The sequence below is a fragment of the Rhodamnia argentea genome, chromosome 8 (assembly GCF_020921035.1).
Source record: "Rhodamnia argentea isolate NSW1041297 chromosome 8, ASM2092103v1, whole genome shotgun sequence".
Taxonomy (NCBI): Eukaryota; Viridiplantae; Streptophyta; class Magnoliopsida; order Myrtales; family Myrtaceae; genus Rhodamnia; species Rhodamnia argentea.
Genome location: NC_063157.1, coordinates 9,783,468 through 9,799,242, shown reverse-complemented (window position 1 = coordinate 9,799,242; position 15,775 = coordinate 9,783,468). Strand labels below are relative to the sequence as shown.

The window sequence follows — 15,775 nt, the reverse complement described above, 5'->3', positions numbered from 1 at the left end:
ATTGACCAATTAAACTCTATTTTAGAGACCTATATGCGGGCAATAAAAAGCAAGTATAATGCGAGCTATCATTTTTATGTAATTTTTTTTCAAATCATTTATTTTTTGTGCAACAAAAAGAATCTTGATAATATTTCTATTTCATCCTAAAAGATAGATGCTTCTCAGTCATACCTTAAAAATGACCGTATGAACCGCTGGGTTGATGCCCTAGCGGCCACCGTTCTGTTTCGGAATGGGAAGGTCGGGGCATCGATCCGCACCTCCGGGGACGTGGGAGGCTTTGGGGTGCATTTACAAATAGATGCTCGTTTACTGTACCAAAAGAATAAAAGTGACAAGAAAAAAAGACGTGTGTGACGTTGGATTCCCATCCTCGAATTTGTACCAAATATGATCGGTAATGTTGAGTTTGGCAATTGCGATCAAGTCGATGAGCTGCCTCGAATCGAGAAGATTTTTGTTATATAGAAGGAAAAGAAAGGTGCTTTTTCTCTATTTTTTGGGATACGATCATGGGTTCTCGGAAAAAGAATAAAAAAGATCATAAACCTATTATATTAGTATTATTGGTGCCAATTTAATCATAAATCTTTTGCATTTGTACCAATCGAGTCCCTCTAGCTAATTTTGACAGGAAATCACTAACGTGGACACCGGTTGTTCCACGTGGCATGACCGGTGCTGACGTAGATATTTTTCTTATATTTATATTTTTTCTATTTCTTTCATGTAATTTCTTTTTTTTTTGTTGAGGGTTAGCTACCCTAGTCAGCACTGTGCAAGGACTCGCGGACCCTCGCTGTGGCTGGCGAGATAGTGACTCCCCTCGCCAGCCCTCGATAAAAATAATGTACAGAAAAGAAAAAGAAGAAAAAAACAAAAAAAATCATTAAAAATCATAAAAAAAAATATTTTAAAAAATGTCAACGTCAAAGCTAGCCGTGCCACGTAGGACAATCGGCGTCCACATTAATGATTTTCGACTAAAATTGATGGGATGTATTTAATTGGCACAAATACAAAAGATTTATGACCGAATTGACACTAATAAAAGGTTTAAAACTGAATTGGTATCAATCTAATAGGTTTAAGACTTTTTTTGTTGATACTTTTGCCCGGGTTCTCGATTCGCATTGGCTTTTCGTGGTGGTCAAAAAATAGATCATTGAATCAAAGATAAGTAATCATTCCCACATATGTACATTTGAATTTTTTTTTTTTTTTTTTACATATTTACATGGCCACATATGAATGCTGTTCTCCTCCTGCTAAGGTCAGTGCCCCGTCGGAAGCAGCATGATGGGATCCACTGCCGGTAATAAGTAACTAAAAATTTAAATTTTTTTTTTTACCGGATGATGTAAGCAAATGCAATTATTTTACTGCCTTCGGAAATTGTGAGCTTCCAGGAGTTCGGACCGTAGGAAAGCGCGAATTTTGACCGTTGTCTTTTCGATTTTTTATAATGTTAATATAATAATGGTTTGATTCTGAAATTTGTCAGCCACTAACCCCTTTTTTTCAATAGACAAAATGTCAGAAAACCCAAGAATAAAAAAAAAGGAAATTAGAAAAAAAAAAATGAAGCTTAGAAAACTGCATAATGAGATCAAAACAGAAGAATCTTTGCCTTAGGATAACATGATAAAAAAGAACATTATCGTCGATGAGACTCCACTCTTGTCTGCGTGGTTTAAGAGATTCTCTCCCGATGGATTGATTCCCGACTTTTGCTCTACCTCTTTGCGGTGCGGCGAGAGTCGAATATTGCGCGCTCATGATACTAGCTAGCATTTCCATCGTCAATTCCTTTACTAGCAGCGTCACATGCCTAATTAGCCTCTCTGAATTGATTACCATGCTGAAAAAAAAAAATACGAAATCGGTTTTCATTTTTTGATTTTATTTGTTTTTTAATTTGTGATGTTGGTGGGGAATTTCCGTGGGGTTTCCTTCATTTGATGGGGAGAAGTAATTATACATAGAGAGAACAAGAAGCCCCCACCGAACTCTCCATGGAAATCAACTATTCAATGATGAGTTGCCCCTCAGGGTCAATCGATTTCAATTTTTCAACTGCCACAAAAAAAAAAAAATTGCAAAAAAAAAAAAAAGTTGGAATGGAAAGGACTTCCTTGTCGCTTGAACTTTCGATCTGATTTGATCTGCCGGTAATTTACTAGAAAAGCAAAACCATGTTGTATTGCATTTGTGTAAGAGCAAAGGATCTATTCTCTCTTCTTCTTCTTCTTTTTTTCTCGTTCTAAGATCCGCAAAGAAGAAATGTTTTCCGACCAAAAACAAAGAAGAAGAAGAAAGATCAGAGGCAAGATCGATTTCACTCTGTTAATTAAAAAGTTGCGCTTTAATTTGGCCTTTTTAAATCTCCAAAGATTTAAAATGTTTAGTCTCAAAAGAGTGGTCAAATGTCAAAATTTGTTCGGAGTGGTATTATTTTTCGTTCGTGTTGAAAAAAAGTATTGCAATCTATGCACTTTGTGTTTTCTAATATATATATATATATATATATGTATGGTTATGTTGATATGCGAATTCGCTTTTAATTATTCGGAACTTTCTTAAGTTTTGAATAATTTGTCAACTTCTACGAAAAAGTCTTTAAGCAATTAGACTCAAAGACAAAAAAGAAAGTCTTTAAGCAAAAATAGAACGCGCCCTTTAAAAGTATTGAAAGATGAAAAGTTAAAAAGTAAAGGGGGGTTTGAAAATTAGATTAATTTTTTTTTTGGAAGAAATTAGATTAAATTAGAGAGTAGTAAAACTTCGGGTCAATTTTGAACTGGGGGGGAGGGTAAAATGGGAAAAGAAGCGAAATGTCATCTGGGGTTTCTCAAAAGGCGGACACTAGGGAGGGCGACCTCCTAAACGACACGAACGACGACGCTGGGCTGGTCTGCTGACTCTCTCTCTCTCTCTCTCTCTCTCTGTGTACGGCGCAACGACGAGCGAGTCACTGAGTGAGGAGGGTGACTCGCTTCCCCCACCCACCCACGTCCATGTCCATATGCCCGTGCCCGTGGTACAAAAAGCGCACTCCATCCAAAGCGACGCTGGGCCGCCTGCTATATTTCCTCTTTCCTTTTCTACCCTTCTTGGCTTGGTCTCACAGAACAGTGCGAAAAGGAGGAAATTCCGACACCCCCGCGATGGTAGAGAGAGAGAGAGAGAGGTGGTGGGCAGATTTATTAATTAATGGAAAAGCAGGGAGAGAAAGAAGGATGAGAACATGACAAGAAAAAAGTGAGCTTTACCACATAGAAAGAGAGAGAAAGCTAGAATTTTTAGAGAGAGAGAGAGGGGTGGGGGAGGAAGTGGGCAAAAATATTTATTGGAAATTTGTGGAGGCAGGGCCTTACCCCACTGAGAGAAATCTGGCTCGAGGCCTGTGGTAAGGGGGGTGCGCAGGATAAGCAGAGAGAGAGAGAGAGAGAGAGAGTAGTCAAGTTCATTGTGTCTTGCCTTGTGATGTTGTGCGACATTGAGCTCCATGCTACACCGAGCTCTTTAGTGTAGTTTTTGTCTCTTGGTGATTCTAGGGTGCTTCTTTTTCTGCGGTTTTTTGTTTTCCGAGGAAAGGTTTGATTCAAGGAAAATGGGCAAGCGAAGAAGAGCTTTGGCAGTGATTGTGTGCTTGTGGAGCTTGATCTCTCTGTCCGGAGCTGCCCGGTTGAGTTCTGGTTCGAAGCAGGCTTTTGAGGTTCAGAAGCACTTGAAGCGCTTGAACAAACCTGCTGTGCAAAGCATTCAGGTTTCCACTTCTTGTTTCTCTGCTTCATCTTTCCTTTTTTTCTTTTCCACTTCTAAAGTCTTCTTTCAAGTTCATGCTTTTAACTGCTTTTGAATGTTTGGTGGCTGAGGAAAAAAATGGTGGAAAGTGAGACAAAGTAAGGGAAATCGCAGCTCTTTGTTTTTTCGTTGCACAAGTTCAGTGGCTTCATGTTTTCTGAAAAATGAAATTCGAATGATTGGAAAAGAAATGCTTTTTCTTTGATTTTAAGGAGGTTTTGAGTGAGGATGAACACTTACCTCCTATTTCTTTGGTCTGACAAAAATCATGACATCCTTATTTAAAAGAGATTGTCCATTTCTTTGAGATTGCCTAGTTAAAGTTGATTGCAAACTAAGAATGAAGCAAATGGGTGCTTGCTTCATCTTATATCTAAAAAGCTTTTCTGGGTCAGTCGGGATCTTGGTGCTGGAGCTCCAAGAATATCCTGACTCCCGAGTCTTCTGAATGTGGAAGCACAAACTCGAAATGATGTCTGTCTGGCCTTCTTAGAAGCTTGAATGAGCTTGATGAAGTAATAATGTACTCGTATTCTCTAGATAGGACTGAACTGCAACAATTTAGCTCCCTGGTACCAGCTTTTAAAACTGTGATAAATGCTTCCGTTTCAAAACTGTCCTCCAATGGACGTGCTTTTCCGGAGGTTTCATGATTTTGATCTGATGTGTTCCGTAATGTGCTTCAGAGCCCAGATGGGGATGTTATAGACTGTGTCCGCATATCTGATCAACCAGCCTTTGATCACCCTTACCTCAAAGACCACAAAATCCAGGTGCATTTACATGTTCTTGCAGATTCTCTATTTTTTTTGTCTGTTCATATCTTCTTTATTTATCTGTTTCCTAATTTTACCATCACCCTCTTCTGATCTGTCTTTCTGGGTTCTGTTTGCCTCACCAGATGAGACCTAATTATCACCCAGAAGGCCTGTTTGATGAGAACAAAGTGGCCACAAGCACCAAAGAAAGAGCAAACCCCATTAATCAGCTGTGGCATGTGAATGGGAAATGCCCTGAAAACACAATACCCATAAGGAGGACCAAGGAAGATGATGTCCTGAGAGCAAGCTCTGTTAAGAGATATGGAAGGAAGAAGCACAGAAGCATCCCACAACCCAGGTCCGCTGACCCTAATCTCATCAATGAGAGTGGTCATCAGGTAAAGGATTTGTTCTCTCTCTCTCTCTCTCTCTCTCTGGAAATGAAAATGAAGCAGCTTTTCAACCTTTTTTCTTTTCTTGCCTTTTGACGTGGATTCTGTGTCATTGATCTTGTTATTTCATCTCGTTCTGTTTCTCTGCTTCTCTTTGGATCATTCAGCATGCAATAGCTTATGTTGAGGGAGACAAATACTATGGAGCCAAAGCAACCATAAATGTTTGGGAACCTAAAATTCAACTGTCCAATGAGTTCAGCTTATCTCAGCTCTGGCTATTGGGAGGTTCATTCGGTCAAGATCTGAATAGCATCGAGGCCGGTTGGCAGGTAATGTCAAAACCCATAGATTTTCCATTGATGCTTGTAGGAACTGCTATTTTTGGTTATGCAGTTGCTGAGATTCTTGACTAATGTGTACAGGTCAGTCCAGATCTGTATGGCGATAACAACACAAGATTATTCACCTACTGGACGGTAAACCTTTGCTGACGATTGTGCATTTGCTGTGTCTGATGGTTTTTTCGCTTTCAGCTTACTCAACTCGAATTGTTTTACAGAGCGATGCGTATCAAGCCACAGGTTGCTATAACCTCCTCTGCTCCGGTTTCATTCAAATCAACAATAATATAGCAATGGGAGCAAGCATCTCCCCTGTTTCTGCTTACCGAAATTCTCAATACGACATCAGTATACTCATCTGGAAGGTAAAGCCAAGAAAGCCAACTACTTGCGCCTTTTAATTTGCTGCAACTGACTGTAAATCAATTTCTCACAAAACGTCAGGAGGTAGTAACACCAAGAAATGTGGATGTGACCTCCTGTTGGAGTCGTCTTTTATGTAGACCTCATATATTGGATGGATTATTGAACTTTAACTACTTAAGAAGCCATGGTAGCACATGCTGATAGTGGTTTTTTATTACTGATTGGGCGTATTCTAAATCATGAGTCATGCCACATCAACATATTCTAGCTACTGTTCACTTTCGCCGTGTTTCCTGAGCCTCTGTTAGCAATTGAAGTTGCATGAAATTTTCCAATAGGACCCAAAAGAAGGCCACTGGTGGATGCAATTTGGGAACGACTTTGTCCTGGGTTACTGGCCTTCTTTCCTCTTCTCATACTTGGCGGACAGCGCTTCAATGATCGAGTGGGGAGGTGAGGTCGTGAACTCGGAACCTGACGGCGAGCACACATCAACTCAAATGGGAAGCGGCCATTTCCCTGAAGAAGGGTTCGGGAAGTCCAGCTATTTCAGGAACATTCAAGTTGTTGACAGCTCCAACAACCTCAAGGTTCCGAAGGGGATCGGCACCTTCACTGAGCAATCCAACTGCTACGACGTCCAAACCGGCAATAACGGCGATTGGGGCCACTACTTTTACTTCGGGGGTCCTGGCAAGAACCCTAATTGTCCATGACCCAATTAGTAGTCCCCAGAATCCTCCTTTTTCTGCTTCTCTATGTATCATTCAACCCTTAGCGTCTCAATGTCCCTTTCCTTTCTCTTCTGTATACCCCTTTCTTGGTCCTTTTTTAGGGTGGGTCTCCTAGGAAACTTGTTTTCATCTTTCTGTAGTGGGAAAGTTTTGACTCCTGTATTTTCACTTAGAATATCTCTCCATGTAAGTGGGTCTTTTAGGGGGTTTGGCCAAAAGTTTTCTCAAAGCCCTAAGAGAAACAGGCCCTTGAATACTCCTTGTATTCTATTTGTTTGTTTTGCTCCTTCCCTTTGGAGTGGTTTGTCAATGAATGAATGAATCAACCATCCTCTCTCTCCTTAGCTCCTTTTGATCCAAGAATGGGATCTCTATCCCATTTTGTGAATTTTCCAAGAATGCTATGTTCCTCTTGCAAATTTGCTAAATCTCCTAAAAAGATATCAAATCTATGATGTCTTCCTCTTTTTTTAAACCTTTTGAAGGTTCATATTCTTCATAAGAAAGTGTGTGGAGGAAAAGCTGGACTTGAGTGGATGACAGATCTTATCCCCATTGCATCTTCTTTTCAAAAGCACAGCACTGACGCGGTCACAAGCAACAAAAACAACCAACTTAGACCTCAACCCAACACCCAAAGATTTCCTTTTTGTCTTTCTTTATTGGTAAACGACACCCAAAGATTTCACATGTTTAAGCTAAAATGCCACTACGCTGGTTGATGTCTTGGGGGTGCCCAACCCCAAGATTCCTTGACCCCAAAGTGTCCCAAAGTTCAATGGATTTGCAGGAAGACTTTCTATAAATTTGTCCATTGCATGTCACTTTCAGCCACCTGCCTATACCATGGTGTGTGGGACATATGGGTGTGCGGGGATGATAGCAATTGACTTTTAGTTGGCTGGCCTCCATTTTGCCTTAATAATGTAGTCCCTTTGATTGAGCCTTCACTAATTTGGCTCCCAGAAAGGGATTTTACTAGAGCACGACTAGCCTTAACAATCCAAAGGATTGGTAAAGTCGTCGGGCGGGAGATCTTCGATTCGATTACTTATCCGACATATTTTCTCGGATCTGACCGCAAGAAAATGATCTCTGACCGCTTTGACAATGCTAGCACGTTGAACAAAATGAAGTTCGACTGGAAGTATTCACATAAAAAAAGTTCAAAAAAAAAAAGGGCTAGTGTGAATGTGATAGTCTCACGGATCGATCCATCTAACATCCCCTTACCCGTGCGGTCTTAGGATTCGAGATACTTTGAGATTGGAAACCTCCGGATTGTGACAATAGACTCTCAGCTTCTATGTCTAGAAAAGTTTCTGAGTGTGATGCATAGCAAGTTGAACCAAGATCTACACACGAGGGAATTCAGATGTGAATGCTGATGATGATGATGATGCAGAGGAGTATCAGAAGAGGGTGCTTTGAGGGAGGAAAAAGGTGCATCACGAATTTGTACCTGATTCCGAGATTTAGCGAGATAATCGGCTTGCTCTGCCGGTCGGCCAGAATAAACCGGACGGCAGACATATTAATCACTAAAGTTTGAACTTATTCTTAGATCGAGTGCTATGGGTTATCTTTCATTCAGTCGTGGTCGCTACTTAGAGAAAAGCAAATAATTTATTTGCTTCTGGTTTTGACTGTTTTCCCGACAGACCAAACTATTCTTGTTTTGGTGTTATATTTTGAATGTCGCATCATTGGATACTGCTGTCCTTTGACTGAAACTGACATGACATGTGAAAGATTAAACTATTCTTGGTATTTTTTGTTAGGGATGAATACACCGTAAGTCCTAAAACTTATAAAAGAGTGTAATCAAATCGTAAATTCTGTCAAATTAATTTAATCGAACCCTTCCGTTAAGTCTAACCAACTTGGTTAACGAAAAATACTGATATGAATTTTTTTTTAATATTTTTTCTTTTCTACGTGAAGATGAAATGGCTAAACCATGAACATAATGCCAAAACGTCATTGTTTTTGTTTAAATGTAATTTTTATTAATTAAAAATAATCTAAATTAAAATAATAAAAATAACAAGCCGGGGAGGGTGGGGGACGGCTAACGACCCTCTCTGGCCCTTCACGACGATGGTCAATCTCGCAGCCTAGTTTCTCTCTCTCTTTTTTTTTTTTTTTTAATTTAGCTTATTGTTTTAAATACAATTTGTACGAAAAATCAGATTTGGACAAAAAGCGACGTCCTATTAACCACGTTATTGCCACATGGGATAAAGAAAATAGTAAAAAAGTCACACCGATATTTTTTATTAGTCAAATTGGGTAGAGTTAACGTAAGGACTTGATTGAACCAATTTGATAAGTTTTAGAACTTGATTGCACTTTTTGCAAGTTTAAGAATTCAATTGTACTTTTGTAATCAATTTTAGGATTTTAAATGTACTTATCTCTATTTTTTAAAGAACAACTTATAGTGGGAGCCCTAAAACTTATTGCAAAAATATATTAAAATCCTAAAACTGTCATCTCACGAGTCATAAAATTTGTCGTAGTCCTTTCTTTAGTTCATCGGCTTTTCTTGGATGGATAATCAGCGTGACTTTTTTTTTTTTTTGGTTAATTCTCAGTTAAATTTTTTTGCACAGATGGCGGTGATGAAGCGACAAGTAAGGGGATTGTCTAGACACAAGTATATTTACATTTTTGTCCTAGTCGAGTTGAGAAATGGACGAGAGGGATTAATCTTAATTTGATTAAATTCAATTTCAGATTAGATTCATAGACAAGTCACTTTAGCCAATACAATTTTAGATTTAAATTGTGAGACTAGCGACGACCGTTTTAAAAGATTAAGCGGTTAGATGAAATTTCGATGTAATATTTAATTATTCTAGCAGGAAAAACATTTGCATTTTCTCATATTCTTATATACAAGGAAAATTACCAAATTAGTTCTAAACTTATTGCAATTATGTTAATTCAGTCTTAAATACTTTTTTTTTGCTAATTCCATCCTAAAATTTTGAAATTGTGTCAATTCAATCCATTTGGCCGGCTGGCGTTGAAGTGATAAATTTTTAGTAATATTTTAATATTTTTAAATATTTTTAAATTTGTCGGTCCAAAGCCAAAAAAGGCAAAAAAAAAAAATTATATAATTCAAAAATATAAAAATATTATTTTAAAATTTGCTCGATCAACAATAACCGTCCAATTGGACTAAATTGATATAATCGCAATAGATTTAAGACTTTTTTTTTTTATAATTCTCCTCTTATACACATTCATACAAGGTGGTTCATTCTAGTGAATAGGCCACGACAAAGGTACTCACGTGGCATCATTGACAAGCAAATCATCATAACTTAACAATTGACATGTACGATTATATAATAACATCACAAATAATATCACACTAATATCTTGCCATATGAACAATGGAAACCATCCATTTATCATCGTTTGTACACCCACAAACTCTTCTTCATAAAACAATCATTTGGTACCTAACATCATCTCGGGTAAATCATTACCACATGAAAATTGCCACATAATTAGAATGCAAATAGTATCACATTAATCTATTGGCATTTCTCATTTTAACAATGGAAACCAAATATTCATTTGTTGTCATTTCCAAACCCGCAAACCGTTATCCATAAAACAATGATCATTCGGTATATAAGATCATCACACGCAAATTGTTACTACACAAAACTTGCCACGTAATAGCGAAAATTTCAATTAAGGGCCCAAAATGTACTCATTTTCTCAAATAAGGGACTGAAGTGGATCTTGTGTTTAGAAAATGGCCCGAAGTGCACTCATTGTTTTAAAGCAAGGTCAGCCTGAACCATTTGGTCATGGCTTGGAGTGATAAGGTGCGTTGAGAATTGGGATAGTTAGTGGGATTAAAACATGTGTTTGTGATTGTTGAGTGGTCTTTGGGTCACTGTTCTTGAGTTCTCTTGGCGTGTCAACTTTAGTCGAGTAGGGTTCCGTTAGGTTCCCGCAAGTTGAGCAACCGTATTACAAAAGTGCCTAGAGGAAAGGCAACACAAGAGGATCCCAGAGTGGATGAGATTCCGTGGGCGTTGGAGGCCTTAGGAGGTATATATTAAGGCAGCAAGTGAGGAACCAAGTTGCATTTTGCCGAACCGTTGAAGTATGCGTCAAGGATTATTGAGGACCCCGTGGATAGGGCAAGGAGATTTCGAGATGGACTGAAACCCGGGATTAAGGATCGGGTAATGCCACCGAATCTCAAGGATTAAAGGTTTGAACTTATGTTATATTCTAATGGTTTTAGTATCGACTTTAATTGATGGCCCTGAGTGGTGATATGATTGAGATTTGCAAGGAAGTTAACGAAAATCGGGAAGTTTTAAACGTGAATTTGAACTAGTAAATGTGCTTGAGATTTAGTGAATTGCTTATGAACAAATGACAAGTTGAACTATATGATTGTGATCCTAGATTGTCAACGATCGGACATGAGGTTATAGATCGATCTTAGGCAATTGATCTTTAAGATGTGATGGTCACTTGTGGAATTAGAAAATTTCGATTGATAATAATTGATGTGAAAATGAGTATTGTGTGATGAGTAGCGATGACGATCATGCATTGCAAGTGTTTATTGCATTAAAACGAAAATTGAGAAATGTGCAAGCATGAACATATAATTATTTTGTTGGACTTGATAAACCGTCGCTTGGTATGGAACAAGCTGTACGAGATACCTACAAACCGTAATGAGATGTGGTATAAGACATGTCGAACGAGATCTTCTTAGTAGGTGCTCGACTTGGGGACGAGCCGGGCGAAAGCCGGTGGGCTTGTAAGGACCTGGTCCGATGAGAGTGGGAAGTAATGTCGAGGCATAATGGCCTGAGCAAGGAGCAACTTTTAGCAGGCTTCTAAGATGGCGATGGGGGACAGGAATGAACCAAGTTACTCATTGAAAAGTAGGTCTAGGCGTTGTGCTAAGTCCGACCTTTATTAAAAGATACATTGCATTAATGTTGGTTCTCAAAATGATTTTTTTTTTGAAAATGCATAACATTACATCTCTAAGATCGAAGTCGTGAATGACAGAACAATGAGTGGATTGAAGTACCATAGACATGGATGTGGAAATGCTCGGACCGCTTGGTGGGAAGTTGGGGAAAGTTTGTTGTGATGTCTCCGAGGTTGTTGCCAAAGAAGATCCCGTTTGTGTGAGGGATTTGTTGTTTGTATGTGCCTGCAGTGATATATTTTGCAGAGGTTTAGATTGTGTCACGAAATACCTAAAGGTTGATTCCCAAAGATCCGAAGATTACATCATACTTGTTTGAAATTGTGTTTTGTGCGAAAACCATAACCAACGTAACCACGGACAGGCATATTGATCAAAGAGTTGTAGAAACGAACGTGAAAGGTTCGTAATAGCAAGTTATGAGTGGATGACATATTGTGGTTTGCCGCTTAAATCTATGGGTTACTAAGGTCTATGATGATCCGGAATAACGTTGCGATTACGAGATATGGCAATTAAGGAAAATAAGTAATCAGAGTGTGCAGCAAAAGCGTGGTAAGGCCACGTAGTCGAGTGAGGTAATGACCACAAGGGTCTTGCATTTGATAAGGAGGGAATCTTGTCGAAAGCCCATCGCAGCAACTATAGTTAAAGGGGCAATGATTCAATTTTGGTTGTGGTGGATAGATTAGTCTGCTCATTTTAGCGCCGTATGGAAAGATTTCACTTTGGATAGATATGCTGATTTACATATACGACATATAGTGTGTCTTCATGGAGTGTCAAGGACGATAACTTCGGATCGTGATCCCAAGTTTACTGCCACATTTTGAAAAATTTTGTAGATTGCATTGAGAACGAAGCAGCAGTTTAGAACGGTCTATCATTCGCAGAGAGATGGCCGCTTTAAAAAAACAATTCGGACGCTTGAGGATATGTTGCGAGTGTGAGCCTATGTTTTAGAGTTTCAATAGGGTAATCTTGTTTTCCCGAAGATATCACCTATGCGAGGGACATCTCATTTTGGCAAGAAAAGAGAACTAAGCTCGAGATTTATGGGACCGTTTGAGGAGTTATAATGGTATAATTTCGAGGATAAAATTTCATAAGAATGGGAGAGTTGTGACATTTCGAAGTCTGTAAGAAAAATAAATGTGATGGATTTTACCATGAATTTTCGATCCGGTGAATAAAATGAGATTTTTGAGGTTTAAGAGACAATAATTGAATTGTCCCGAGACGTTGGTCAGAGAAAGTCAAGCCCGGATAATCGAGCCATCGGATCATAGTATTGAGACCCTTTACGCTCAAGCCTAGCTTTGATCGAACCCTAGTTGTGATATTTCTAATAATGCCTTCAGTTTTAGTACCGGTAGACTATTTTATCTTTGGTGAGCCAAATTACTATTTTGCCCTGGATACTATTCATATAAGACGAAAACATTAATGCGGATTTAACCCGTGGGCCCTACCTTTTCTTCTTTTTCTCCAAGCTTGGCCGTGACTCTCTTTCTCTCCTCTCTTCCCCTCCATTTTTGTGAGAAATCTTCCCTATCCCCGAGCTCCCTCTCTTTCTCGGATTTCTGCGCGCGCCCGAGAAGAAATCGCTCATTTGAGCTCGTCCGGAGGGCGAATCAAGCTCCGTTTTCTCCTATGTGACCGTAAAATCAAGGGCTATTTGGATATGAGAGCTGATTGTCCAAAAAGTTGATGAAATTTCGCGAATCTGTGCTGGACAGAGGCTGGTCGGTGGAGACCTAGTTTGTTCGGCGTCGATTCAAGTTCCGCCGTTCGTCGTTCATTGCCGCGCCGCTGCGGGTTGTGGTCGCCAAGCCATGCGCCACCCGCAAGCTCAAGCTTCCAACCTCCGTGCCGAGCCGAGAGCCGTTGAGGATCGCCGTTGTCGCGCTCAAGTTGCCGCCGCTAATCATTCGTCGTCGCGGTCATTATTTGCCCCGCCGCTGCGAGTTGTGGTCGCCAAGCCATGCGCCACCCGCAAGCTCAAGCTTCCAACCTCCATGCCGAGCCGAGAGCCGTCGAGAATCGCCGTTGTCGCACTCAAGTCGCTGCCACTAATCATTCGTCGTCGCGGTCATTATTTGTGAGTTAACCCCTAAACTTTGATTATGATGTTAATTACATTTAGGGATGATTATTTTATGTTAATTGTGTGTTAATTTAGTTAATGATGGTTGGGTTAAGTTAATTGAGCACGGTTGAGTTAGTTGGCTGCGGTCGGGTTAGTTAACCCTGCTTAGTTAAAGTAACCGTAGTTACTTTTAGTTAATTATAGTTACTTTTCGTTAACCGTGGTTACTTTTAGTTAACTATAGTTACTTTTCGTTAACTGTAGTTACTTTATATTAACCATGGTTGTGTTAGTTAACCTTGGACGATAAGCTATCGGTTTGGACAATAAGCTATCGAGGTTTTGGCGATAAGTTATCAAGGTTTGGACGATAAGCTAACGAGGTTTTGGCGATAAGCTATTGATGTTTGGACGATAAGCTATCGAGGTTTTGGACGATAAGCTATCGAGATTTTTACGATGAGCTGTCGAGTATTTTTATGATAAGCTATCGGTATTTTTATGATAAGCTATCGAATTATTTAAGAATTATTATTCTCTAATTAAGTAAATTAATTTTCGGTAGTTAGACATTGCATTTATTAATGTGCTCATATTAAACTATGATGTCGATATTGAGAATAGCCATATAAATTGGCTTATGTAATAAATTGATTGACAACTTTCAAGGTTGGTGATTGAATTGTGTGTATGTGATCACGTGCAATTTATTTAGTGCATATTTAGCATGAGAGTTGCATTAATATGAGAATACCCGAATGAGTCGGAAGACCCCTATAGAAAGACGAGCATGTTCTCGATCTACCGTAATTGATCCAATGGATAAATATCCGAATGAGTCAGAAGACCCTCGTATGAAGATGGACGTGCTCTCGATCGACCGTAATTAATCGAATGGATAAATGCCCGATAGAGCCGGAAGACCCCCGTGTGAGGACGGGCATGCCATGAGTGGCCGTAATAATGAAAGTATGCTTGAGCGCACTGTGCACAAAAAGGTTGACATGTATTCTGATTACGTTATTTATTTAATTGCATTGTAATGCGTACAATGATTTGTAACGTACAAGACGCGTACCAAGACAAAGTAAGGTTGTTTATGATTGTGTGTTGGCATACTCGTGCATATCATGATGTATTGTGCATGAAAGTTATGATTAGTGCTCTAGTTGTGAGCCTTGATTTGTGTGTGGTTGAATGCCATATTGAATACCGTATAACATGTGAGCTAACGCGGGGTAAGCTGACATGTGATTGATGGTTAGCCGTTGAGTTGTACCCGATTATGTGGTAGCTAGAGTGTTGCGAGAATCGCACGCTATTGATCCGTTATCGACATTGACCTGTATGTTTAGGCTGCCCCGAGCGAATTAACATTCTTCTCGGACTTAGGCATTGACTCATGGAGATTTTATATCTCACTCGTTATTGTTAACTATTTTTCGTGCTCTTAGCTGCGGAAAGTGGGAAGTGAACGTGGATTCCTTTTTGAGTTAGCATGGAGCAGTGTTAACCCCAAACTAAACTTGGTATTTTTTATGGTTGTAGGAAGTGGCCCTAAGGTAAGACTTGTATATACGTATTTCCAAGGGTTAACGAGATATATAAATGAAATTATCTTTTGTCTTTGTCGTTTGATTTGATTGCCTGTTGTGATAGCCCTACTATTATTTAAATGTTGTCCCGGGAAGTAGCACATTCCGCATGCACTTAATTAAAAGATAAAATTTTAAATGGGTCGGTAATGCGTCCCGGACCAACTGGACAACCTAGAAGGGATATTGACGTACCCGATGGGTGTGAGGTGTAACATTCTTTACTTCCTCTGCCGGCGACCGGCCAATGCGGCTAATCCCTAGCCGCCGCTGTGCCTGAAAGCCGGCTGATAAAGAAATTAAAAAAGAAAGAAGAAAAAAAATAAGATTAATTAAATCATAACTAAAAAATTATTTAAAATTTTGATTTGATTTTTATAAATAGAAAAATTGTCCACAGTAGCAATGGCCGTATTACGTAGGATAACCAGGTCCACGTCAACAATCTTCAATGAAAGAGCTACGCAGAAAATCAAGTTAGATTTTCCTTACTAAACGACGAAAAATATTTCCAATTCATTTTTAGGTCTCAACCAATTACAAAAAAATATAGTCATTTTTCTAGAAATTGATTTCCCGAGATACATTTTTCAGAAATGACTCATTTATCGCGAAACAAACAGAGCCTTCACAACAAGAGTACAAGTATCGACAAGCATCATTTTAATCTTAAATCAACGACATAGCAACACCC

General features: G+C 39.2%; 1 protein-coding gene across 1 annotated transcript; it reads left to right on the top strand.

The window, feature by feature from the left end:
* The first annotated feature begins 3,278 nt into the window (after positions 1 to 3,278).
* Positions 3,279 to 6,749, top strand: LOC115736533. Its single transcript, XM_030668275.2, has 7 exons — positions 3,279 to 3,772; positions 4,497 to 4,583; positions 4,712 to 4,969; positions 5,131 to 5,295; positions 5,389 to 5,442; positions 5,526 to 5,672; positions 6,012 to 6,749. Exons 1-7 carry the CDS (start codon positions 3,617 to 3,619, stop codon positions 6,387 to 6,389), a joined length of 1,245 nt encoding a protein of 414 aa, XP_030524135.1. The 5' UTR covers positions 3,279 to 3,616; the 3' UTR covers positions 6,390 to 6,749.
* Positions 6,750 to 15,775: the final 9,026 nt, after the last annotated feature.

Coding starts and splice junctions, on each gene's coding strand:
- LOC115736533 (XM_030668275.2), top strand. CDS start 3,617: ATGGGCAAGCGAAGAAGAGCTTTGGCAGTGATTGTGTGCTTGTGGAGC. Junction 4,584..4,711: donor TCAAAGACCACAAAATCCAG/GTGCATTTACAT, acceptor TTGCCTCACCAG/ATGAGACCTAATTATCACCC. Junction 5,673..6,011: donor TCAGTATACTCATCTGGAAG/GTAAAGCCAAGA, acceptor ATTTTCCAATAG/GACCCAAAAGAAGGCCACTG.